The following is a 26,562-nucleotide window of genomic DNA, read 5'->3' on the forward strand; positions in this document are numbered from 1 at the left end:
CTCACATCGGTCTCTAGGACAAACAGTGAGGCTAGATGTTCATGATAGTCACATAGTTGGCAATAATAACCAGTTTTTCTAATCCTTCCACACACTTGCTGAAACTAAACAAATTAATTTAGCTGGAATTCTACTTTTATCCAGAGCTCGCTGAATTGAGAGCAAGATTATGGAGTGTGCTTTTGCTGAAAGCAGTAAAAGAGGTCTAACTGGTTTCTGTTAGTGATGAGTCAAATGTCATGTATCCTGCATTGTATGTACTCCACAGGGTCCAAATAAACCAAATAAGTAGTACCAGCCCACTCTATTCACCCCCCTGGTATATAAGTACACACACTTAATACCATCCTCTTCAGGAAGTTGCCTTTATTCCACATCAGGGGTGTCAAACTCTGGTTTTATCGTGGGCCATATTACCATTATGGTTGCCCTCAAAGGACCTGTTGTATCTGTAAGACTAGATGTCCATATCACCCCACTTCCCTGTATATCAGATGTCAAGAGCCCACCCATCATTCCTTACGTCACAGTGCAACCCCCTTACACTTGTGCTGCTGTTGGGAATGGGTAAGGGCACAGCTGGGAAGCAGAAAGTGCAGTGTCTGGAGGAGGACCAACTGGAGGGCTGGGGGTGCTACGGCATGGAAAAGTGGGGTAGGGGCAGAGATGAGTGGGGTGCCACAGCTGCAGCAGAGGTGCCAGGGCCACGTAAAAATGGCCTGGGGGGGGTCGGATTCAGCCCGCGGGCCTTGTATTTGACACGTGTTCTACATTTATAATAAAGGGGAACTGTTAAAGCTGTGCCAAAAAAATAAAAGCGGGTATAGGTCAATGGCATAGTTGTCGGTAATACCTGTGGTATTCCTGAAGCTGATCTTTCAAGCATTACCGACTTACCATGCCTTGTTCTACACTGTGTCCCTGTGCAGAGGTGGCCATCTTGGTAGAGGCAGGCCTTTGCTTCTTCATGTCAGGGCCTCCAGCTTGGAGAACATTGAGCAGCACAATATGGACATCACCAAATCTCACTCCAGAGCTCCTCCTGAGATTGGCATCAGCTGCAGCAGTGCTTTAGATCTCACACTGTAGATGTAAAGCTATAAGGCTGTAGACACAGGAAAGCCTCGGCACCCTGACATGTCAGGAAACGCACTGCTTTATTTCAGGAGGCATTCAAGACAAAAGCTACATGTTTTAAAGGCAGAAAGTTTTTTTTTTTTTTTTTTATCTTAATGCATTCTATGCATTAAGATAAAAAGCCTTCTGTTTGTAGCAGCCCCCCCAGCAGCCCCTAATACTTACCCTGAGCCCCATCTCTGTCCAACGATGTCCACGAGTCCCTCGGCCGCCTGGGACCTCCTGATTGGCTGAGACACCAGCTGTGGCGCCATTGGCTCCCACGGCTTTCAATAAAAGTCAGTTAGCCAGTCAGTAGAGAGAGGGGGTGGGGCCAAATGGCAGCTCTGTGTCTGAATGGGCATGGGGAGCTGCAGCTCAGCTCCGGTGCTGCTTGCTGTGGGGGCACTCGACAGAAGGGAGGGGCTAGGAGCAGCGAAGAGGGACCCGAGAAAAGCAGGATCTGGGCTGCCCTGTGCAAAACCACTATACAGAGGAGGTAAGTATAGCATGTTTGTAAAGTCTTGTGTTTTTTTTTTTTTTTTTTTTATAACAATCACTTTAAGAGTCGGTTCACACTAATTCGACTTGAAGTCGCCCGGACTTCGGGCGACTAATGAAGTCGCCCGTGCAGGGCGACTTCAGCGCGGCTTGCAACGACTTCTCATAATAGAAGTCAATGCAAGTCGCTTCGACTTTGCAAAAAATAGTGCAGGAACCTTTTTCTAAGTTGGAGCGACTTGAGTCGCTCTGATTAGAACGGTTCCATTGCACAGCATTGGAAGCTACTTGTCATGCGACCAAGTCGCCTGACAAGTCGTATCAGTGTGAACCGGCAGTAATGGTACTACTTAAAGCGGAGTTCTGGCCTATTTTGCAACCTTAGTGATTCCTGGAGTGCTCGCTATGCTGATCAACAATTGGGCATTTTCAATTTTCCCTTACCTTATTTTCAGGGCATTTTTGATTGTACTTCCCCCCCCCCCCTCCGTGGCCACGGCCACCGACATCACTTCCGCCTTTGCATTGCATCCTGGGAGCTGTTTGTCATCACTCCCAGGAGGCTGGAATCAGGAAGACCTCCCAGAACACTCCCTGGAATCAGGAAGAAGGACACAGCAGATTACACGGCGGCTTCAGATGCCCACATCCAAGATGGCCGTGCCCAGACAGCATTTTTAAAAGTAAGATTTTGACTAAAATCCAGTACTGTACACCTTGTAAGTATGAGAATAGCGGTTCTGTAAAGGGGCGATGGATTAGTATTATAGGGGTATTTTTAGTTAAAAAAGGTATTTGAGGCCGGAACTCCGCTTTAAGCACAAATAACATTTCTAAATGTGCCCCATAACATAGCAAATCTTTACTTTTGGGTTTAGTCCCACTTTAATCAGCAAAGTAACTGCACCATATTTTTAACAATACAAAATGCTTGTGTCTGTTTCTTAGTTTGTTGACCGGACTAACCCCATGGATAAGCATTTGGAAGTTATGGCAGGCAAATATGGCGTGGAACCTGCTCCATTGGCTCCGCAGATGTTTGGAAGAGCCGGTCTTGAACATATGCAGAAGTATGGTAAGTGTACTACCTGTTCAAGGAAATATGTACAAAGAAAATATAGAGGATGCCATTGTTAAATCCCCCCCCATTTTGAAAATAGTACTTGTCTGGGTGTCTTGATGATCTGCAGCTCTATTGCACAAACACAAAGCCGCTCCCGCCCGACACTGCTTCAATCCGCCGTGCTGCTCAAAGGGTGAGAGCGCTGTTGATTAGAGTCGTGTTCAGTGGGTCGGACCTCTGGAGAGGTGAGAGAGTCACAATCTGGCTCCCCTGTATGCTGCCAGCACAGAGTATTTTAACCCTTGCTATAGTACTTACTAGTGCCCAAAAGTAAAAGTGCCCCCCCCCCCCCCATCCCCATTTATTTCCTTTTTATATGCAGCCTTACTGTGAACAGTAGGGCTTGAAAGTGGATCGTCACTTAATTTCCCCCAAGAAGTCACAACCAGCTTCCACATCCAAGAAGGCAGCACCTGGGATCCAAAGGCCGGCATAGAAAAAAAAGATTAAAAGTAGCTGCTGACTTTTTTATTTTATTTTATTTTTTTATGATTGGAGTTTATCTTTAAAGCGGAACTTCATGCATAACAATTTGATAACAAATTCTTTAGCAAAAAACCTACATTCAACATTAATAATTATGCCACTAAAATTGGTGTTTGCTGTATATTACCCCCAGCATTGTTCCTGTTTCTTCCTACAGGAGACTGCTGTTTTGATGAAGCCCCTAGCTCCTGAGCAGCAGTAAATTTTTAGGCTGTCAGCAGATTGGCCTCTACACTTTATGCACAGTGCCGAAAAATGGAGGGCACCTGAGCATGCGCAGAGCAGGGTGAGACAGTGTATTACTGGGTTTTAAACAATATAGGTGCTTATTTCTAATATTTTACATAGCTATACCTGCAAAAGGGGCCAACCTGAAGCGATCTAATTTTTTTGACTAAAGCTCCACTTTAAGAAGGACCATTTGCACTGCAATATAACTTGACTTGTATGAAATGTATACTATAAATACAATAGACCAGGGATTCCCAAACTGCGGTCCTGCAGCTGTTGAGGAACTACACATCCCATGAGGCATTGTAAAATTCTGACAATCACAGACATGACTAGGCATGATGGGAATTGTAGTTCCTGAACAAGTGCAGGGCCATAGTTTGGGAATCCCTGCAATAGACAGTCTGTTATTTTTTGCTTATGACACTGCATTTGTAAGCTGTGTATATACTAGAAGACGAAGGGTTACTTACCTGCCAGCATCCATCAGAACTGAAATATACTATTTGGGTGATATATGAAAACCTTTCTTTCACATTGGCTGAGCAAAGTCTGACTTTGTTTTGTTTAAAAGTGTTTCTCAGTTAAATTTTTTTCAGTTTGTACATTTTTGCAAAACCCACAAATCAAATAGAATGGAATAAGTGGATGATGTGAAGAGTCACTTGAGTGTCATTCGTCAAACTCTGTTTTTTTTTCTTCCCACATAGGAACAAAGCCAGAACATTTTGCTAAGATTGCATGGAAGAACCACAAACACTCCACAAACAACCCGTAAGTGTGATGTGACGTCCCCGGATCATATGAAAGTCCTCATCCTGGACAGATGACACCAGCTGGTGTGTCTGCACATTGTGGGGTGTTTTATATGTGTAATTGACAGCTCTGTCAATGATGAATGTTTAGGCTATCCCAATATTTTCCAACATTTATTGTTCCTTCTCCTTTAGCAGATCTTAGGGGCGGGGGGGGGGGGGGGGGATTGATGCTTCATTCTCATATATCTTACCTATTATCTATACAACCAGTTACTGCTGGGCTTCTATCAGCTGAAAATGCAAGTTTTCTGGCTGTTAATCTGATTTCAGTGGCTTTAATCACTGGCCTTGAAATAAGCTTGCAAATCAGGAGTCAAGCCATCTTTCTGAATTGACTTAGTGCCGGTTCAACATTAGTGCGATCACAGAGATTGCAGGTAATTCGGAGCGCACTTCTCCTAAATTACATGCCATGTCTGTGCAGTGCAGTGCAGTGACCCTTTTTTTATATTTGCAGCAGAATCGGATCACATAGTGGTTCACACTTGTGCGATCCGATTCTGTGCGAACTTGCAGATCGCACTGCGATATGCGATCTCAACTGGGGGTGTCGTTAACTTTTAATTGACACCCCCTGCGTATCGCATATGGCAGTGTGAACTGCCAGGGTTGCGGATGCGATGCGGGAACACGCTGTATATTCGCAGCATTCCCGCATCGCAGAAGTGTGAACCGGGACTTACTGTGTGCTTGTTCTGGGTCATCACTTAAAAATTGCTAAAGTTACAGAAATCAGTAGGACTGTCTAGCAACCAGCATTTTCAGAAGGAGGTCGACAGTTTCCCCAGAAATTTTTAGCACTGCTTAAAGATGCAACCATTTCAGAACCAGCGCTTCCCCTGTAGGAAGGGGCACCTTGATAAATAAAGATTCTCTATAGTTCTTTCATGTTGGAATTTTAATGGTGCAGTAAGGCTTTTCCTTCAGCTGACTTTATGAAGTGCTGGCAGCTTGTGTCTAGGATTGGATGTGTGGTTGTCACCACATTAAGATACCATCTACTTCTACCTACTGCAGAAATTCACAGTTTCAAGAGGAATACAGTCTGGACGAGGTGAAAAAATCCCGGAAAGTCTTTGATTATCTTACAATTCTTCAATGCTGGTATGTAGAAACTACGTTTTAGATAATAAAGGGTTAAAGGCAATTTTTTAAGGTTTTTTATAGTGTGTTTTTTTTTTTTTTCCCCCCAAAGATACTCATGGAAAAGAGCACCTTGATTTATCACTTTGTGTTAATATTAGAAGTACATTGCTTATGTAGCACTGTCCCCGTAGGGCTTGCTGTCTGATGTTCCTTTCTGCAGAGTTGTATAAAGTACTCGAAACCCATACTTGAGTAAAAGTACAAGTGCTCAATCAAAAAGTGACTTGAGTAGAAGTACTAAAGTATTCAACATTTTTTGTACTTAAGTATTGCAAGTAGTTTTTTAAAAAAATTTGCTACTCAAGTACTGAAAGTAAAAGTACCAGTACTGTGTAATGTAGTTATTAAAGAAAGAAGTCAAAAGTTTGAACATCATATTGTTTTTATTATTTCAAATGCAGCTTTTATTTATACATACAGTAGCATTTATTTTTGTATGCGCTGATAATACACATGTTTTGAGCTTCATGAAACCTGCCATCTACTGTTCTGGCAGTGGTAATTTTTATAATAGTAACGAGTAACTATGCAGCACAAAAAAAAAATATCGGAGTAGAAGTATTGAAATCATCGAAAAAAAATGTAGTAAAGTGAAAGTAGGAGAAAAAAATTCTACTCCAGGAAAGTACAGATACCGCCTTTCGGTACTTAAGTACAGTAGTGAAATAGTTCTACTTAGTTACTATACATCTCTGCCTTTCTGGGCCTCCTCTGATTACCTGCAGACAGTCCCTAGGGGATTTTTCACACATCCATCTTTTTTTTTTTTAAAAAAAGGTTTTATTGAAGTCCAGCATAAACACACAGTCCAAAACAATACAATACAGTATAAAAGTATAAACAGCCCTCCACATCCTCCAAGGGGCATATAGCAAAACAGGTACTCAATCCAGAACATAGAGAATGAAAAATCACCCCCCAGAAAATGAGCGACATTATATCCCTTGGACCATGCGAGCAGCTGGACCCCATTTTTTTAATGCTACCCAACAAACAATAAACCAGAACAACCCTGCGTACCCCCCTCCCCCCTGAACCAACCCAAGAATCCTGCCACCCCACCGGCCCTCCCGAAGGAAGAGCATGTGAGGCGACCAGCCGGGCAAAACACACCCCAACCCCCTACTTTTCCCTTCAGGTGACCCACCCAGAGAACCCCCCCTGCAGCAATCCTCGAACCATAGCAGGGCCAGCATTAGCCCAAGAAGCCCAGTCCAGGGGAATGGCCAGAACCCCAGTCCACCCCTCCGTAGACCCAGATCCACCTAATTAGTCAACGGTCGTATCCACCAAGGAAGCAGTGGAGTCCACCCAGCGATGCCATACCTTCCTAAATTTCTTAGGGGACCCCCTAGCCTCGTACGTCATCCTGTACAGCACAATGTCAGCATTCACCACTCGTTTCCACATCTCTAGAGTCAGCACCTCAGTATAGATCCATCGTCTGGCAATTAACTTCCGCACACAGAAGAAAAGGATGCGGAGAAACAGCCTGGTGGCCATATCCAAGCCCTCCACCTCCAGCACTCCCAGAAGACATACCAGGGGCGAGCATATATTCGGGAGCCCAAAGTTCTCCTCTATAAATTCCGTGACCTGAGACCACAAGGGACGCACCTTAGGGCAATCCCAAACCATATGCAGAAGTGACCCCCTGCCCCCTCAACATTTGTGGCACACATCAGAATCCCGCTTACGCATAGAGAACAGGCGGACCGGGGTATAGTAGGTCTGGTGTAAATATCTCAATTGTATCAACTTGTCGGTGGACGAGATAACCGTACCAAGATAGGTCTCTAAGACTTCCTCCCAGCGTTCCTCAGTCAAGTCCGGTATAAAGGTCAGCCACCTAGCTCTGGCCCTATCCACGTCCCCAGGACCCAGCACCCCATAATACCGAGAGATCAGTTTCAACGGCTCCGGATCCAGCAGCACAGTCTCGAGAGAGGGGTTAGTCAATACAACCTCCCCCCCCCCCCCCAAACTGCACCCGCGGAGTTGCAAATACCGGAAACGCCACGTCCCGGGGATCCCGAAACACATCCATCTTTACTCCCAGTTGCTCGTTACTCAATAAACAGTCCTGGGGATTTGGTTTTATATTTATTGTGGAACTTGGATGGGAGAAGGGAATAGTGGGATACTTCAACTTGAACTATTCACAGTAGATAAGGACAACTCTCACTGGCCTCACCAACTTACTTGTGGAAGCAGTCACGCTGCTTTTACCATACTGCCACTTGTATGGAAGAATTAGGTCCTCTTTTCTCTCCATAGCAACAGACTTGATGCAACTACATTATCTTCAGGATACCCTCTAGCATCCCCTTGACTGACACTTGTCCACCGACTCTTCTGGCAGAAGGGGTGGCCCTCTCAAGACAGGCCCCATGACACAGATCTGTACTCACTGTAGGCAGAATCCAATCCTCTCCAGTGTCTCCCTCCCAGTCAGCTCTGCAGGACCTCTGGGTTCAGCTCCTCTCTCTGATTCTCAGGCCCTCAGGTCAACCACCTGAGGCCGCATGGCAGCTTCTACAGAGGAGGGGCAACCGCCCCCCTCCCTCTGGGACCCCACTCTCCAGCAGAAGACCCCAAGCACATGTGCCCTTGGAATTTATACAGTCACCCAGCATTCACTAAGGCACTTTCCTCTGCCAATCACCAGGGCTGTAACAAATGCCTGTACACCAGTGTTTCTCAACTCGGGTCCTCAGGGCACACTAACAGGCCAGATTTTAAATATAACCTTGGGGAGATGCAGACTAGAATACTGCAATCACTGAGCAGCAAATTAGATCACCTGTGATGTATTTCAGTTATCTTTCAAACCTGGCCTGTTAGTGTGCCCTGAGGACCGGAGTTGAGAAACACTGCTGTACACTCACGTGTCAGGTTTCCTCCCACTGTCCAATATGCCTCCCTATTGGACCAGTGTGAAACATTTCAGACAAGCTGAGCTGCACCTGAGCACCATAAGCAGACCTCACCAGCAGATCCTGCTCTCTGGTAGGCAGAGAGCAACAAACATTTTCCTGGCAATCTCTCTGGTAAGAAGAAAGACCCAAAAACTACTATATCTCTAGCACCTACCTAGGAAGGTGCTACACTTCTATGAATTTATTTTGTTATTTTATATGTACATAGAGGCAGCCATATTTGCTCCATATATGCACAGGCTCTGCTTCCTGCTTTGCAGAGTTGAACTGGCCATACACTGAGCGACTGTTCTCATCGGGAACTGGACAAAATGTGGTCAGAGTGGATTTTTCAGCACCACTCTACCCAACAATCTTCAGTTGAAAAATCAAAGGAGCTGGGTGAAAAATTGTTGGCCAGACAACTGCTTTGATTCAGGCACTGTTTAGGAAATCTGACATCCTGCGGTACTGGCTTTCCGAATACAAGAGCTTGCATTGCCTATCTCTGTGCTCTGCTGTATAGAAAGTGACCTCCTCCCTTTGCTGTTGGCTTCACAGTAAACAGGCTCCCATCTGCCAGCGATGCCAACAGTGGGCAGAGCCTGATGTCGAACATAAAAAACGAGTTCCTTCACCTTAGGGTAATTGGCAGCATGAGGATTGGGGAGGAGTGTTTCCCTGAACTGGTGAACTGAAGGCTATTCTCTCACTTTTATTTATTTTTTCCCTTTTGTTTTTGTTGTTTGATCTGGTTTTATTTAATTTTTATATTTGTCGAGGGTATTGCATGATATGCAGTGCATGGTAGTGTGGCCCTTTGTCAGGGGCACCATGTTTGGTCATATTGGGCTCAGTGAATGGTCATGTTTCCATCTGATGGCCTGCTGTTTCAATCACAAGAGAAGAACTGATGGAGAATTAGGGGTTGTTTTACTAAGGCCCCTTTCACACAGGCGGACCGTTCAGATCCGCCTGTCTGTTTTTTTGGCGGATCTGAACGGTCCCCCTATGCATCCCTGTGGGGCATCAGATGTCAGCGGAGACATGCCCGCTGATATCCGATCCGATCTGTCAAATCTGGACGGATGGAAACCCTATTTTCCATCCGTCTAGCGGATCGGATCGGATCGGATGGGAACAGACCGACGGTCCGTTCCCATCCGATTCCCCCATAGAGATGCAACTGACAGCTGTGTCTCCGCACACAGCGTGGAGACACAGCTGTCATCCTCCTGCTGTGTCTCCGGATCGATCCCCCGCTGAGATAAACGGAGTACGTCCGACGGACAGACAGTGTGAAAGGGGCCTTAAGGCAAATAGACTGTGCACTTAGCAAAATGCAGGTGCAAGAGCAGTTGCTCCAGAGCTTATTAAATGAGCATAAGCTCTGCTGCCTTTCATCTTCCAATCATGTGCAAGCAAAAATACAGTTTTTTTTTTTTTTTAAATTTCCCTTGTATGTGATTGGGTATTCTTTCCAAAGTGACTTTACCTCATTTACTAAGCTCTGGAGCAACTGCACTTTGCAAAGTGCACAGTCTGTTTGCCTTTAGTAAATCAAGCCCTCTGTGTCTCTGAATCCCCATCAGACTCCACCCACCCAGCTACAACACTCATTAGCTGCTGTGCTCTCTGTTTGACAACTGTAGCTAAGCTGCACAGAGGATGATTGCCCTATGGACCCTCTGGCTCCCAATGCACCTTCACACTCTGTGCTTGTCTCCAGATAATGTACCTGTCTGCAGCATGAATCTGTCACCCATGCTGACATTTGTCCTGCAGAGGCATTATGGAATTCTAAAGAGTGTCATAAACAATCTTTATGAATGCCCCAATGTATGTTAGGTCAGCCATGTAACATGACAGCAACTCGGACATCAGGTGACCACAAGATGAACCGGCAGACTCTGACAGCATTATGTACAGCAGATAGAAATAACCCTGTGCAATATGTGTAGATAATGGGGGCACCCATCCTGTGTAGCTGCTGCAATGATGCAATGTCCTGCATCAGTAATTGAGGTGATCTACTAGTAATCCTTGTGTTATTATTGTTCTACTTTGGATATCTCCAGGTCCTTGACTGTCTTTTCTCTTCTTCTTCTTCTTCTTCTTCTTCTTCTTCTTCTTCTTCTTTTTTTTTTTTTTTTGTTTTTTTTTTTTATTGTTTTTGCAGCCCAACTTCAGATGGAGCAGCCGCTGCTGTACTGGTTAGTGAGGACTTTGTTCATAAACACGGTTTGGAGAGGCAGGCAGTAGAGATCCTGGCACAGGAGATGGTCACCGATACCCCCAGCACATTTGAGGAGAACAGCTGCATTAAAATGGTAAGATTGGGGTACTTTATTTGCTCCAGAAAATCTCCAGACAGACCGCTAAATACACTGTTGAAATTTTGTCCATGGAAACTTGCTTTCTTAGTGGTTTTAAAGTGATGGACATAATCATGTAATCCAAATATAAACTGTATAGCTGCATGATATAAGCAAAGTGACAGCACTTTTCACTGCCCGCAGCTCTGCAGATTCCTTGCCACCGACCCAGCTTCAGCCTACTCAATGGACTTCTATATATACTAATGACAGTTACCCCGAGCTCCCTCCCTTTCCTAAGCTTAAGCATCTAACCCTGCTATTCTCAACTAGGGTTCTTCCAGAAGTTGCTAGGGGTTCCTTGATTTGATTGACCTCCCATCTAATGGTGCCCACGTAGTTCTGGGGTCAATGCCACTAGGTAGAGACAGTTGCATGAAACCAATGATTTTCTTTAGCTGTCTGAAGAGGTTGCATTCTGACCACTACTTTAAGGGGGACATTTTACTCGCTGACCAACAATGAATTAATTTTAGTAGGGTTTTGCCTGAGACAAATTATTTCAAGGGTTCTTGGGTGAGAAAGGCTGCTCCAACCTAAGCTCCTTCCCCTCCCTTCCCTTACACTTTCACTGCAAGGCTGACTTCCTGGCCCTGTACATGATGAGTCTGTTGCATGTATTTATCACCATTTAAATAGTAACTTTACTTTTATTGAGGGGGAGACATCCCCCTCTGGGTGATCTATGTACATTGCAGGGATTTAAAAAAAACTTTGTTGCAGATTCCTACCTTTTCTTATAGTTCCAGTGATGGGAACTCTTAAGGCATCAGCATACCAATACATTTTGGACAACTTCATGTTCCCAACTTTGTGGGAACAGTTTGGGGATGGCCCCTTCCTGTTCCAACATGACATGTAAGTAAAATGTCTTAGTTATGCCAACACCTTAAGAGTTCTCTTCACTGGAACTAAGGGACCAAGCCCAACCCCTGAAAACAACACCGCACCATAATTCCCTCCACTCCCACTAAATGATTTGGACCAGTGCACAAAGCAAGGTACATAAAGACATTGATGAGCGAGTTTGGGGTGGAGGAAGTTGACTGGCCTGCACAGAGTCCTGACCTCAACCCGATGGAACACCTTTGAGATAAATTCAAGCGGAGACTGCAAGCCAGGCCTTCTCTCCAACATCAGTGCCTGACCTCACAAATGTGCTTCTGGAATAATGGTCAAACATCCCCCATAGACACACTCCTAAACCTTGTGGACAGCCTTCCCAGAAGAGTTGGAGCTGTTATAGCTGCAAAGGGTGGGCCAACTCAGTATTGAACCCTACAGACTAAGACTGGGATGCCATTAAAGTTCATGTGCATTATATATATTTAAATATAATCTACTACTGTTTTTCAATCCAAAGTGGAGTTACTCTTTAAGGGGGGGGGGTGGCTGCTTCTCATGGGCCTGCAGCAAGTACAGTCTGTTTCTTTTGAATGGATCTTCTATCAGATGATGTTCTTTTCCCCTTTTTCATTGCAATTATTTTTAAAGAAATGCATAATTCAGCAGAATTTAAGTGTTTTATATGTTTGCTTGGAGCTTTTCTTTGAACTCCTATATAATAGCGTACTTTCATATGTCAAATGTTTCTTCTATTTCCTAATGTATATATTATTATTACAGCAAGTACAGTAGGAGGTTTACTGAAAGTTGTGCCATATGCGTTGCTTCTAATCTGTCCTCTGGAATTTTGCTTTACTGTTAAAGTATTTGTCTTGTTCTTGTATTCCCCACAGGTTGGCTTTGACATGACTAAGACTGCAGCTGAGCGCTGTTATCAGAAGTCCGGTGTGAGGCCAGAAGATGTGGATGTGATTGAACTTCATGATTGCTTCTCTGCTAATGAGCTTATTACATATGAAGCACTGGGACTCTGTCCTGCAGGTGGGCCGTCCTTTTCATCCTTTGTTACAATATCAGGACCTATTTCTGTGCTTTCAAAGGGGCACTATAATACATTTCTGTCGGTTCTTTAAGTTTATAAGGTCCCTTTGCCCATTCAGGGTAAACTGACTGGTTCTGTTGCTATCCCACTCCTGACCCATTGGGGTTCACCTTCTCTGTGTCCTCGTATCTGCCTCTCCGCTTGTCTTTCAGACACAGAGAAGCACGTGACCTACTCCTATTCCTCCCAGGAGGCAATGCTTGGGTCTGGGCCAATCTCCTGGTCCAGACACAGCACATTGGGGACAGGAGAAGGTCTCTAATCCCTTGAAATGTTCAACAAGGACCAACACGAAACTTGCAAAGGGGTTAGATCTATGGCTCCAAAAGAGGAGCAGATCAGCAGGCTAAGGGATGTAATATTGGATAAGGGAAGGTGGGATAGCTAGAGGTCCTGTCACTTTGTTCTGGTTGTGCAAAGTGACAGATTCTCAGAAGGTAGGAGGAGAGGGTGAAGGGTCATTCAGTGTGTGCTTGATCTCTATAAACAGGCTTTTGATAACAGGTGGTAAGGAGACAGGGAAAAATATGTAGTAAAAAAATTGCGCTCTCTCTCTCTCTAAGAATCTGGACACCCTTCAGTTTGGGGAAGGCTCTTTCTGTCCCAGCATGACTGTACCCCTGTGCACAAAGCCAGCTGCATGAAGACATGGCTGGATGAGTTTGGTATGTAGGAACTCAAGTGGCCTGCACAGAGCCCTGACCTCAATCCTTCTGGACGCCACTGAGATGAATTGGAATACAGATGGCAAGCCAGGTCTTCTCATCCAGAATCAGTGCCAACAAGCTAGATATAAGGAGGTGATAGCCAGATGCTTACAAACAAAATCTAATTGTAAAAAAATAGTAATATGAATGCTCTTTGTCAGACTTAAAAGGAATCAAAAGCAGTAGATATGAGCCGAAGGGCTAAAATATTGAACTGAAACAAAAAAGTTCAATCTGAGAGCCAGCAGGTAATGCCACTCTTCCACTGACCTAAATAGAAAAGACTACGAAACGTACACAATGGTAGTTGTGTTTGCTTTAGTCTCTGAACCTCTTGCCAAAATTATAAGACCAACCCTTTTGTTTGGTCGTATAATGGTGGGCACCTTGGAGGAGAATTTCTTTGTTTGGTCGTATAAAGGTGGGCACCTTGGAGGAGAATTTCTTTGTTTTGGTCGTATAAAGGTGGGCACCTTGGAGGAGAATTTCTTTGTTTGGTCGTATAAAGGTGGGCACATTGGAGGAGAATTTCTTTGTACACAGATAATATGTTAATTTATTTATCAGATCTGCAGCAGGCAGTAAGGCCAATCCTTGACATAGCCTGTGCATTTAGCATATATTCCCGCTTTATCATGAATTGTTAATCACATTGTTTTTCGATAGTAGTTGTTTTGGTGTGTTCTATTGGATAATTACTACTGCCAGCATATATTCTACACACAGAACCCTGTTGTAATATTTGACTTTTCATGTCCATTTTATAATTATGCATATTTTACACATCATCATCCTTATTGTTATTATAATTATACAGGATTTATATAGCGCCAACAGTTTGTGCAGTGCTTTACAATATAAGGAAGACAATGCAGAAACAATACAAATTAATACAAGAGGGTTAGGAGGGCCTTGCTCCTGGGAGCTTACAATCTAATAAGGAGGGGCAAGTGGAACAAAAGATATTGACTGTAAGAGGTGAACTGGTGGGAGAACCAAAAGATGCAGTTAGTTAGTTTGTTAGCTGAAGGTGTGATAGGTCTCCCTGAAGATATGAGTTTATAGGGATTGTCTAAAAGTTTACAGAGCAGGAGATACCTGGACAGATTGGGGTAAGGAGTTCCAGAGGATGGTAGAGGCTCTGGAGAAGTCCTGGAGACGAGCACAGAAGGAGGAGACAAGGGAGCTATAGAGCAGGGGCTTCTGGGAGGAGCAGAGTGGACGGTTTGGGTGATATTTGGAGACAAGATTAGTGATGTAGCACAGGGCAGAGTTGTAAATGACTTTGTATGTTGTTAAAATTTTGAATTTTATTTGTTGGGTAAAGGGAAGCCAGTGCAAGGATTGGCTGAGAGGGGTGATGGACACTGAGCAGTTGGCAAGGTAGATGAGTCTGCAACAGCATTCGTAATAGACTGAAGATGGGATAGACTGCAAAGTTTTAAGTTCTACTTTGGGCATTTGTAAAAAAAAAAAAATACATTTTAAAAATGATGACATAAAATGGACATGGACTTGTAATGCTAGGATGGTTTAATTAAATACTGTGTGATTTCATTGAAGGACATGCTGGGGAATTGATTGACAGAGGAGACAATACGTATGGAGGTCAGTGGGTCATCAATCCAAGCGGTGGACTAATCTCCAAGGGACATCCTCTGGGAGCAACAGGTCAGATATGAATGGCAATGTGGAAAAGTTAATTGTCTGTCTGTTCATGTGAGAGGAGTAATATGTGTATGACATTTGTGTTCTTGTTTGAATCTTGGGGTTTCTTCCAGATCTGTTCACTTATCCAGTGTGAAATGTAGCCTCTGTGACGGAGCTTCCTGTAATAAAGATCACTGTAATCATTGCTTTTCTCTTGTTGCAAGGTGATTGGTCTTGTATTCACCCCCTCCTGTAGTTTTTCGCAGACAGACTCTAGTGCAGGCGTCTCCAAACTATGGCCCTCCAGTTGTTCAGAAACTACAATTCTCATCATGTCTGTGAAGGTCAGAGTTTTTCAATGCCTCATGGGACGTGTAGTTCCGCAACTGCTGGAGGGCCATAGATCCCTGCTGTAGTGGGTGAGGCCTGATTGGTCCCTTCCAGAGCTCCGCCCTCTGTGTAGACTGTGTACAGCAGAGCAATGAAGTCACTGTTACTTTTAAAAGGCAATATCTGGTTTTGTAAAGGAATTTTACTGCACACAAGTGAAATTATATTCTTTGTTACTATTGCGGAATATATATTTTTGTGCCTAGAATTCAGCTTCAAAGCCCAGCTCCAGTTTGATTTTTTTTTTTTATTTATTTATTTATTTATTTTTAAACCAGTGCTTGGCAACAGGGTAGGCTTGGGGTTCATTTAACCCATTAACCCATGGGCCAGTACAAATGGCATATATGTTGGATTAGTAGCCCTGAGTGCAGATACCTCCGTCATAGCGGGACCCAAAGTCAGAGACTGCTGCTTGAAGTTAATTAGCTTTTTCCCCCCGTTTAGACCTGCAATCACCTGACAAAGGAAAGTCTTCGAGCACCAAATTCCTTTTCAGCTGCAAAAAGGAAATCAATGCAGGAAGAATGCAGAACTGTGAAATGTGGTGTGCTCATCTGTTAGGACCCTTTCACACAGGCTTTCTGATCAGGTGTGCCTGTCAGTTTTCTCTTACGTCCTCCGACAGTCGCCGCCCACTCATACAGTCTTCACCAATGGGTATTGACTTCCTCTCCGCAGGAGTAGCTAGGCATAAGACTTGTTAAGAACAAAGCATTTACATAGTCACACCCATGGGGGCTGTCCCACTGGTCCAATACCCCCCTGCAATAGCCATCCCAATTCAGTTTGTCTTCTGCCTAGTTCAGGAGTAGATAGGCTTCCCTGTGCTGGGGCTACAGTCTCAGCCTTCTTCTTCTATTTTATGATTTATTTTCTGCAAATATCTTTTTTTTCTTTGCATTGCTAGCTGTTTTATTTTGTCAGCGTTAGTTAGTCGGATCTTCGGATGAAGACGGCGTTTGCGGAGCTGGGAATCGGACTGGTCATCCTGGTTCTCCAGGACAGAGGGTCAGATGGAATCCCAGCCCGCCATCGAGTGTTTAGCAGGCTATGTGTTCGCCCTGGCCTCGCAAACGACCCATCCCTGTCCTCAGGGATGCAGCATGTGAGGTGACTACCTCACTAGACACATGCACGGTTCGTCCGTGCTCTGCTGGTGTCCTGCGATTTCTGGTTGACGGCACTCCCCTGTCATCTGAGGGCGGGCGGTTTCCCGTTGATATGAGGCACCCCACGCCATCGCGTACAGGTAAGTACACTCTGTGTGGGGCCTCTGTCTGGGGTCGGCAGTCCTGTGTGTCTGTGGTGTCCCCTATGTCTGTGCGTTTTTGGGCTCCCTGATCCCAGTCCCTGCGGGGGTTTTTTCTCTCACAGCCAGCGCTGTGTGGATTTTTGGGGGTCCCTCTCCTGTGTCACTTAGGGTGCTTGGAGGTACAGACACGTGCGGCGACCGCTGCGGGGCTAAAAGCCGCTGGTCCGCCATTTTAGGTGTGGGCAGCATGTCTGGCTTCACTATGGACGCTTATACAGCATGGTATGTAGTGTATTTTGGCGCCTTGCGGCGCCATCTTGTGTGTGGCAAACGATTGTTCCGAGCACATGTTGGCGGCCATTTTGCCGAAGCCTCCCATTACTTTACATGGGCATCCATTTTTCCTTAGCCTGCAGCCTATTCAGTCTCTGGTGACATCACTTCCTTCCTTCACTCAGGAGCGACCGACTGCGGTGGTAACACACTTGTGGGGCTCTGTTCTGCTGTCCTTTCTTTCCTTCCTTGTGCAATCCTTCCTGGCTTCAGTTTGTCCCTGCGGGGGGTCTGTGTTTGCAGTCATTGTAGCGGTGTGCTGCGGGGGTCCGCGGCGTGCTTAAAGGGCCAGTACCTTACAACAAAAAAAGTGATCATTTTTTTGCAATGGAATCCCAGGACAGCAAATTCCCTTCAGCTTTGGTGGGGGATTCAGGTTCCTCTGAATCCTCTGCCCTGACTAATTTGGCTGCTGTATTGGCGACTTTGGTGTCCAAAATGGATGTGCTGATGACTGAACGTGCTGCTAGAAAAAGGCCTAGGATTTCTTTTTCTTCTAATTCTGATGACATGGTTGCTGTTGGTAGCGTGCCCTTTTCAGGGTCTCGCTCTTCTCTGGACCCGCAAGAGTCTGAGGGGGAGGCGGAGGTTGCAGGGGTGGATGAATCCCCCCCTGGGACGCCCGAGGAACGCGCGGCTATGGATGCGCTGATTCTTGCCATAAAAGAAACACTAAATTTAGAGGATGAGCCCAATCCTCCGGGCATTGTGTCCTCTTTTGGTACACACAGGACCCGCAAGACGGCGCAGGTTTTTCCTTGCCCCGCTGAGTTTCATCACACAGTGAATGAGCAATGGCGCAATTTGAAACACACCTTCACGGTGCCTAGAAAGTTTCAACTTCTCTACCCTTTTGCTTCTACTATGGTTGCACACTGGTGTGTGGCTCCTCAAGTGGATCACACCGTAGCCAGATTAAACAAGGCTACTCTGGTTCCTACCGAAGATTCTCCAGTATTCCGGGATCCAACGGATAGGAGGCTGGAATCTCTTGCCCGCCATGCTTACGTGGTGGCGGGTTCCATGCTAAAGCCTATTTTTGCTTCTGTTATGGTGGCTCAGGCTGTGGCGGATTGGACTAAGGTGCTCAGACGCACCCTTGTGGCTGATTCTGACCCCCCCCCCCCCCCCCACTACCGTGGAGATGGTGGACCAGATTTATCAAGGTTGTCATGTATTTGTGCGATGCGGCCTTAAATGAGGCCCCATTGGCTGCACGCCTTTAAGGTGTCGCGGTGATTAACCGTTGATTGATTATGGTTAAAAAGCTGGTCGGCTGACCAGAAATCCAGAAAGATGGTGGCTGATATTCCCTATGCGGGGTCTCGCCTTTTTGGAGACTCACTGGATGAATTGGTTAAAGGAGTCACTGGGGGAAAGAGCACTCTGCTGCCCCAGAATCCTAAGGGTAAGTTTTTTCGCGGCAAGCGGAGTCCCGCCTTTAAACCTAATCAGGGGTCCTTTCGTCCCTTCAAGGCACAGAACAAGGGTAAACCCTTCAAGGGCCAGGGTGGCCAGAGGAAGCCCTGGGCCGGCAAACGAAAATCCGGCCAAGCTGGTGCGGCGGCTCAGTCCGCCTCTGCCTGAAGGGGCGCCCTCACCCATTTCAGGGGTGGGGGGACGTTTGCGTGGTTTCCTCCAACCTTGGCTGCTCCGAATTCTGGACAAATGGGTTCAGGAAATCATTCGATCAGGGTACACGATCAAATTTCTTTCACGGCCGGCAGACAGATTCTTTCCCTCAAATCTTCATTTGACCCCAGGGTGGTTACAATTTCTTATAGTTTTTATTGTAACAAAAGCAGGCCGCTCTACAGATGATCCAGATGTCCTGAGTTGTTGGGGGGTTTTGGTGTTGGGGTGGTGGTTTTTTTTAGACTTGATATACACCAAGTATTTATACAGAGTTTAATCCCTCGTGTATCTACACGACTTGCTTTTCTCTTACCATTACTAGGTTCTTATGTCATTAGACATCTGCACTGAACACACAGTGTCTTTGTTCACTCCTAATAAGCTTAAATAAGTATCTTTAACTTGATTTTGCTTCTGCATGCTCTGTAGTTCTGTTTTTCTATCATAAGGGTCATAAGTCCTCATGCCAACTACAGATGCTTTCAGGATTGTCCATAGGCAAGCAGTTGGACAGTACAAATGGAGATCATAGCATCTTCTTTCCTTGTGCATTACTGAATGAATGTTTATGCTCACAAAGTCCTTTTGGGGCCTTCCACTTCCTTTTATATTTTATAATATTCTGTGAAAAAGTTACATTTTATATATAGGTCTTGCCTTTTAATAAAGGATTGACGCAGAATAAATGGTACATTTTAGCTGGTTACTTTGGGTAATACAATCAATTTACTTAGATATTCATAAACTAATTGTTTAATGTAAATTGTGAACCCTGAGGTTGAACGCTCCTGTGCATTATTTGTATCTACAGTGGCCATTTACTGTACATGGTGGTAGAAAAGTTACATTCCTCCCTAAAGAGATAAGTTTGCTTATTATAATGTCCATATACCCCTAAATTATACCAAGATGGGTGTCAGCATGGCCTGAACCAGAAAACCCTAGCTCAATAATTCGTTTATTGTGTTCTGCTTTATACAAGGCATTCTATTGCTCATAGGCAGTGTTGGGGTAGTTACTCAAAAAATGTAACTAGTTACTAGTTACTTCTGTAAATTGTAACGAGATTACTTTACTGCATTTGAAAAGTAACTTCACTACTTATTACTTTACTTTCCTCTTTCTTAATTGACCGTGTAGAAGAAGATACATGACACTCTTTCTGCATAGAGTTTATTGTATAAATACAGGCTTTGGGAAACATGAGAACAAAACCTGAAAAAACAGAATAAAACATAAAGTGCAACAAAAAGTCATAAACTTCATCCCTCTCTATTCTTCGAAATAATGATTGTATCGCACGGCTTGGGTAACGCAGGAAAGCGCGTTCCTATAGCCTAGTAAAGTAGTGTAGTTACTGTAATCCGTTACTTTGTAACTAGTTACCCCCAACACTGCTCATAGGATAGATAGCACAAAGGGGCAATAGTAACAATTTAAATAGAGAATACGCACTTAAGTTCAATGGGCACATTTTTGTTGCCTTTTTTTTTTTTTATATTACTCCAAATTTTAGCAAATGTCTAACCAAGTTAAATTCAAGGTGTAGCTATAAAGCAATTTTAAAGGCTTTTATGCAAAATAAAATAATAAACGTTCAACTTATCTGCTCTGTGCAGTGGTATTGCACAGAGCTGCCACAATCCTCCTCTTCTGGGGTCCCCCACCAGTGCTGTTCCCTCCTCTTCCTCTCCGAGTGCCCCTTCTCATCAAGCCTGCTGCTGAGGGGGCACTCATGCGTGTGTGAACCAGGTTGTGCTCCGCCATAGACACACATGGCTCTACCCTACTCTCTACTTATAGGATTTAATTGTCAGCAGCAGGAGCCAATGGCTTCCACTGCTGCCTCTGTGAATAAAGGAAGAGAGCAGCACTGTACAGTACTGGAACTCAAGATTTTAGGATAAAGGTGGGGGGTGGGGGGGCTGATCATGGAAGGTTTTTTTTTTTACCTTAATGCAATGAATGCTTTAAGATAAAAAAAAACCTTATGCCTTTACTGCCACTTTAAAGGCACATACTCCATCAAATAAACATTCCCAGAAAATCCATCCATAATGTCCTTCCAAACTAAATTGTATTTAGTGGTATTCCCACTAAATACCACAGTGACATAACATACACTTAGAACAGGGGTGTCAAACTCAATTTAATCACGGGCCGCATCAGCATTATGATTGCTCTGAAAAGGGCCGGTTGAATCTGTAAGACTAGATGTCCAGAGCGTTCCCTACCCTTACATAAGACGTCAAGAGCCTCTCCACCATCAGAAGTTAAGTCCCCCACCCTCCCTTACATCACAGTGCACCCCCGTTGCCTTGTGCTGATGCCAGGAAGAAGCTGGAGGCAATACTGGAAAGTACAGGATCTGGAAGAGGGCTGGAGCTCGTCTGCAGCTGCAGTAGAGATGTGAGGGCCACATGAAATGGCCTGGAGGGCCGGATTCAGCCCCCGGGCCTTGTGTTTGACACATGTGACTTAGCACTTGGAAGAGTAGCTTGGAGCCATGGTCCGGTCCTCTTCACATAGGCTGAATGGTCAGGAAGAGTGGCGATCTTTAGAGGCAGCAGTGTGCAGAGTCCTGAGCCCAAGTCACCAATGGTAAATTTTGTTTTTGGGGGATAATACAAACTGTAAAGTCCAATGGTGACCTGGAATAAGGGAGGAGGAGCGAAGCCAGTGCCCTTTGAGCTATCCCATGGGGTTCCTGCTGAGCACTAAGAACCCAACAGGTATAATATAATGGAGAGGGGTAGCACAGAATGCATCAGGTCCTGGACCGCATATTTAGATTTTTCTTCCATTTAAACAATCAGTGTAAAGTGTTAAATTGTTTTAATACCGCATATGCCAAGGCTGAATTAAATAAAAACACATATTCAGTACATCTGTGCTATACATGCACCTTTCCCCATGGTTTATCCCTTTGATCTGCCCAAAAATTATCTCAACTCTTGATCCCTGTTTTGGTCTAACAACACACACTATTCTTGTGGAGTGTTGTCATCCCTCCCATTGTTTTTTTACTAAACTACTCAACGACTTCCAGTCCCTGATGTCTATTTCATAAAGGCTAATCATTCTGTAGTCTAGGATAAGTACTAGAAAGGGTCTTTGAGATCGCACAAGACTTGTGGAAAACATAGGACTGCTCTGAATTTCGGACAAGATAAGAAGGTTTCTTTATCCAAAAAACGAAGTGCTTTTTAACAGACTAAAGGGGTGCAAATAAGAGTTCATTGTTGGGCTTTACATACACTTTAAGTGATTTATACCGTACATCTCTCATTGTAAGCAGCCTACTTCTTTTACATTAGATGACATTATTGGCATAAAGGTATAAGTCTATAAATAATGCAGAGCACATAAACAGGCCTTGACTTACAAATACCATGCACACTTTGCACATAAATATATGTGTGAAAGGGCAGATAGGGTGTAAGCAATGCCTGAGACTGTGGCCAGGTCCATCTCTTATCTGCTCATATATATGATATTATGGAGTTTGCTCTCCTTTTTTATCTGTGTGACAGATGGCGGCAGGGAGACTTTACACTGCGTACCTTGAACTTCACACTCCTCTCTTAGTTTTCCCTCTGACACAGATCAGATACCAGAGATAAATCAACAACATAGATTTGATCCACTAGAGTAAACTGATAAAATTGTTTCTTTTTTTATAAGGTCAGAGTTCTTTATTTCCTAACAAAGATAAGAACTAAACTTTGATTCAAAACATGAAAAACTCTTGTCAAGGATTAGCCCCAATCCCAGCGGAGACTGTCCCTGGGCCCCAATCCCAGCGGAGACTGTCCCTGGGCCCCAGTCCCAGCGGAGACCATCCCTGGGCCCCAGTCCCAGCGGAGACCATCCCTGGGCCTCAGTCCCAGCGGAGACCGCCCCTGGGCCCCAATCCCAGCGGAGACCGCCCCTGGGCCCCAATCCCAGCGGAGACCGCCCCTGGGCCCCAATCCCAGCGGAGACCGTCCCTGGGCCCCAATCCCAGCGGAGACTGTCCCTGGGCCCCAATCCCAGCGGAGACCGTCCCTGGGCCCCAATCCCAGCATAGACTGTCCCTGGGCCCCAATCCCAGCATAGACTGTCCCTGGGCCCCAATCCCAGCGGAGACTGTCCCTGGGCCCCAATCTCAGCGGAGACTGTCCCTGGGCCCCAATCCCAGCGGAGACTGTCCCTGGGCCCCAATCCCAGTGTAGACTGTCCCTGGGCCCCAATCCCAGTGTAGACTGTCCCTGGGCCCCAATCCCAGCGGAGACTGTCCCTGGGCCCCAGTCCCAACGGAGACCGCCCCTGGGCCCCAATCCCAGCGGAGACCGCCCCTGGGCCCCAATCCCAGCGGAGACCCTCCCTGTGCCTCAATCACAGCAGGGACCGTCCCTGTGCTCCAAACCCAGTAGCGACCGTCCCTGAGCCCACATCCCAGCGGTGCCGGTGTCACATAATACCAATCTGGTCTCATCTTTTTCCCCACTGGCCCACCTTTTCAATACCCAGTGCTTCTCCCCCGTTCAAGTTTCAGAAGCTTTCCACTGGTGGCCTAACAAGGGTCTGTACCGCATTGGTCACTTCCCAGTGGCCCGTTGTTAACTTTAACACATTGAAAGTCACGACTGAAGATGCCTGCACCGGAAACCTTTGGATTTTACCTAATCTCTAATGTCCTTCAGTCAAAAGGCCCGTCTGTATTTAGGGACCCTAAAGTGACCCCTTATGAGAGTTGGTGTACACAGGATGATGGTCTGGGGGGGGGGGGGGGGGTGATTTTTATTATCCACTGCCTCTTGCTTGATTCCACTGTAAAACTAACTTATATGCAAGCGTGGAACTCGGATTTAGCTTCGAAGAAAGACCTAGACCATTGGCATTCCTCCTTTCATTCCCCCTACAAAGGTATACTGAATATCTTTGGTGGAGGCAAGTGTTAAGGGCCTCACCATATGGTATATGGTCCCGACATGTCTTGAGAGGCTATTCCCGACCTCCTCGCCCTCCTGTTTTTGGGGTTGTCACTTTCTTGAAACCATGTTTCATATTTGGTGGGAATGCCCTAGAACCCAGGGTCATTGTGTTAAAACAACATTTGTGTGGAACAAGGTCATTGTGTTAATACGGAAGGTCACGGAAACGTCCATTCCACAATTACCCTACCCTAATTGCCCTACTGAATGAACAGGTTGACAGTATAGCTCAATCAAAACAAAAGTTGATTTTATGTTGCTAGCTGTCAAACTTGACATAGCTTGATCCTGGAAGAACCCCTCAGTTCATATTCCTTTGTTCAGGCGCAAGGTTTCCTGGATTATGCTCAATGAGCACGTGGCAAGCAAGCTTATTGATTCCATACAGCGGTTTAGGAATGGGAGCCGTGGGCCAGTTATATAAATATAAAACTGTAGAGATTCTTTCTATTCTGCTCAGGGCTTCCTCGATCGAGATTACTCTGCAGGCTTACTCTTTGGGCTTCCTCTTCTTTATTCTGTTTCTTTGTCTCTTCTTCCTTTTGAGATATACTTCCCTGTTTTCCAACTAGGTCCCCCTTTCTCTCCTCTTACATTTTAATTTTTGGCTTAGTTGCTCTAATGGTTGGGGCTAGACCCAGTTTTTACGCTTTATATGTGCACCCTGCCAACATGCTTGGGTGGCATTAGGCACAGTTCACACCTATTCAGTTTGCTTTTGATGTGTTTCCGCAGTGCTTTTTGCTGTGCGTTTTTATGCACACTCGATTTTGCCGTGATTTGCATTTTGCATTTTATATACCTTTTTTTTTTTTTTTTGCCCAATTTTGTTGTTGGGCAAATTAAAAAATGCAAATCGCAGCAAAAACCTTTTCTGCAGCTTCTCTGAAGTCTATTGAACCCAAAAAAGCACTGTTTTGCATTTAAAAAAAATTCCCTGACCTTTTCCAAAATACAGTGGCTGAAAAACATAAATGTGACTGTAGTGCATTTCTGCAAAAAGCATCAGAAAACGCATACGTGTGAATTGAGCCTAATTGACCACTATGAAAGTTTTGGTGTTTATATGTTCATTTTCTGTTCTAGTGCTTATGTGCCCATTGTTTTACCTATGTTGGTTATGTTGGTGCTGACACCATATTTTTGCTGTATTTTGGTCGGGGCTCTGCCCTTTGTGATTTTTTTTATTTATTTTTTTTAAAAGAAAACTTTGTATCTTGACTTTCTTTAAGAAAAAGAGTGAAAGTAGAAACATTCCCAGCGTTGACCGTACCTGAGCCGAAGTCACAAAAGTAAGTACACCCCTCACATTTTTGTAAATATTTTATTATATCTTTTCATGTGACAACACTGAAGAAATGACACTTTGCTACAATGTAAAGTAGTGAGTGTACAGCTTGTATAACAGTGTAAATTTTCTGTCCCCTCAAAATAACACACAGCCATTAATATCTAAACCGCTGGCAACAAAAGTGAGTACATCCCTAATTGGAAATGTCCAGATTTGGCCCAAATTGTCAATATTTTGTTTGGCCACCATTATTTTCCAGTACTGCCTTAACCCTCTTGGGCATGGGGTTCACCAGAGCTTCACAGGTTGCCATTGGAGTCCTCTTCCACTCCTCCATCATGACATCACAGAGCTGGTGGAAGTTAGAGACCTTGTGCTTCTCCACCTTCCGTGTGAGGATGGACCACAGATGCTCAATAGGGTTTAGGTCTGGAAACATGCTTGGCTACTCCATCACCTTTACCCTCAGCTTCTTTAGCAAGGCAGTAGTCGTCTTGGAGATGTGTTTGGGGTCGTTATCATGTCGGAAAACTGCCCTGCGGCTCAGTCTCCAAAGGGAGGGGATCATGCTCTGCTTCAGTATGTCACAGTACATGTTGGCATTCATGGTTCCCCCAATAAACTGTAGCTCCCCAGTGCCGGGCAGCACTCATGCAGCCCCAGACCATGACACTCCCAACACCATGCTTGACTGAGGCAAGACACACTTGTCTTTGTACTCCTTACCTGGTTGCCACCACACATGCTTGGCACCATCTGAACCAAATATGTTTATCTTAAACTTATCAGACCGCAGGACATGGTTCCAGTAATCCATGTCCTTAGTCTGCTTGTCATCAGCAAATTGTTTGTGGGCTTTCTTGTGCATCATCTTTAGAAGAGGCTTCCTTCTGGGACGACAGCCATGCAGACCAATTTGATGCAGTGTGCGGCGTCTGGTCTGAGCACTGACAGGCTGACACCCCCCCCCCCCCATCTCTTCAACCTCTGCAGCAATGCTGGCGGCACTCATACCTCTATTTCCCATAGACAACCTCTGGATATGACGCTGAGCACGTGCACTCAACTTCTTTGGTCGACCATGGCGAGGCCTATTATGAGTGGAACCTGTCCTGGTAAACTGCTGTATGGTCTTGGCACAAAAGAGAAACACATTACCAGTCCCTGCGCAGATCCTGGAGATTATTTCTCAAGCTGGGGAACCTTGTAGTATGGGCAGTGGTGAAACACTTAAGAAAAAACGTGGCAGCTCCCTTAACCCTCCATGGGATGTGAGGCAGAGAAACTAAGCAGAAAACAAAAGAAAGAGAGCGCACACCACCCTAGTGTAACACCATTTAATGAAAATTATTAAAGCCATAAAAACAGGTACTCACAAACAAGTGTAATGTCATGCATGGAAATGATATCCCCCGATATGATGTATACAGGGTACTCTCCTTCTTGCCGGCGGCTCAGCTGTTTGTTCCCGCACTAGTAAGTGGATAACATCCGGCTAAGCCAACCACCTCGGATGACTCAAGGTAACTCAATGCGGTGCGCCTGCGCACGGTCCAGCTGCCGCTACACACTCTGCAAGAGCCGGATACTGTAGCCGGCAATTCGGTTACACAGAGGGGAGATCCCCGATCAGGACCCAGGACATGACATTCATGGGGTTGCT

At 45.2% G+C, this 26,562-nt stretch overlaps 1 protein-coding gene across 1 annotated transcript in view; it reads left to right on the forward strand.

Annotated features, from left to right (window-relative positions):
- The window catches only part of SCP2 (sterol carrier protein 2), a 73,570-nt gene that overhangs the window by 25,494 nt on the left and 21,514 nt on the right, over nucleotides 1-26,562 (forward strand). The window contains exons 6-11 of the mRNA XM_082266407.1: nucleotides 2,566-2,692; nucleotides 4,168-4,231; nucleotides 5,293-5,379; nucleotides 10,519-10,669; nucleotides 12,454-12,601; nucleotides 14,933-15,040. Coding sequence (XP_082122533.1) covers nucleotides 2,566-2,692; nucleotides 4,168-4,231; nucleotides 5,293-5,379; nucleotides 10,519-10,669; nucleotides 12,454-12,601; nucleotides 14,933-15,040 — 685 coding nt within the window. The remainder of the gene's footprint in view (nucleotides 1-2,565; nucleotides 2,693-4,167; nucleotides 4,232-5,292; nucleotides 5,380-10,518; nucleotides 10,670-12,453; nucleotides 12,602-14,932; nucleotides 15,041-26,562) is intronic.

Source organism: Pelophylax lessonae (genome assembly GCF_965119305.1).
Source record: "Pelophylax lessonae genome assembly, chromosome: 8".
NCBI classification, from domain to species: domain Eukaryota; kingdom Metazoa; phylum Chordata; class Amphibia; order Anura; family Ranidae; genus Pelophylax; species Pelophylax lessonae.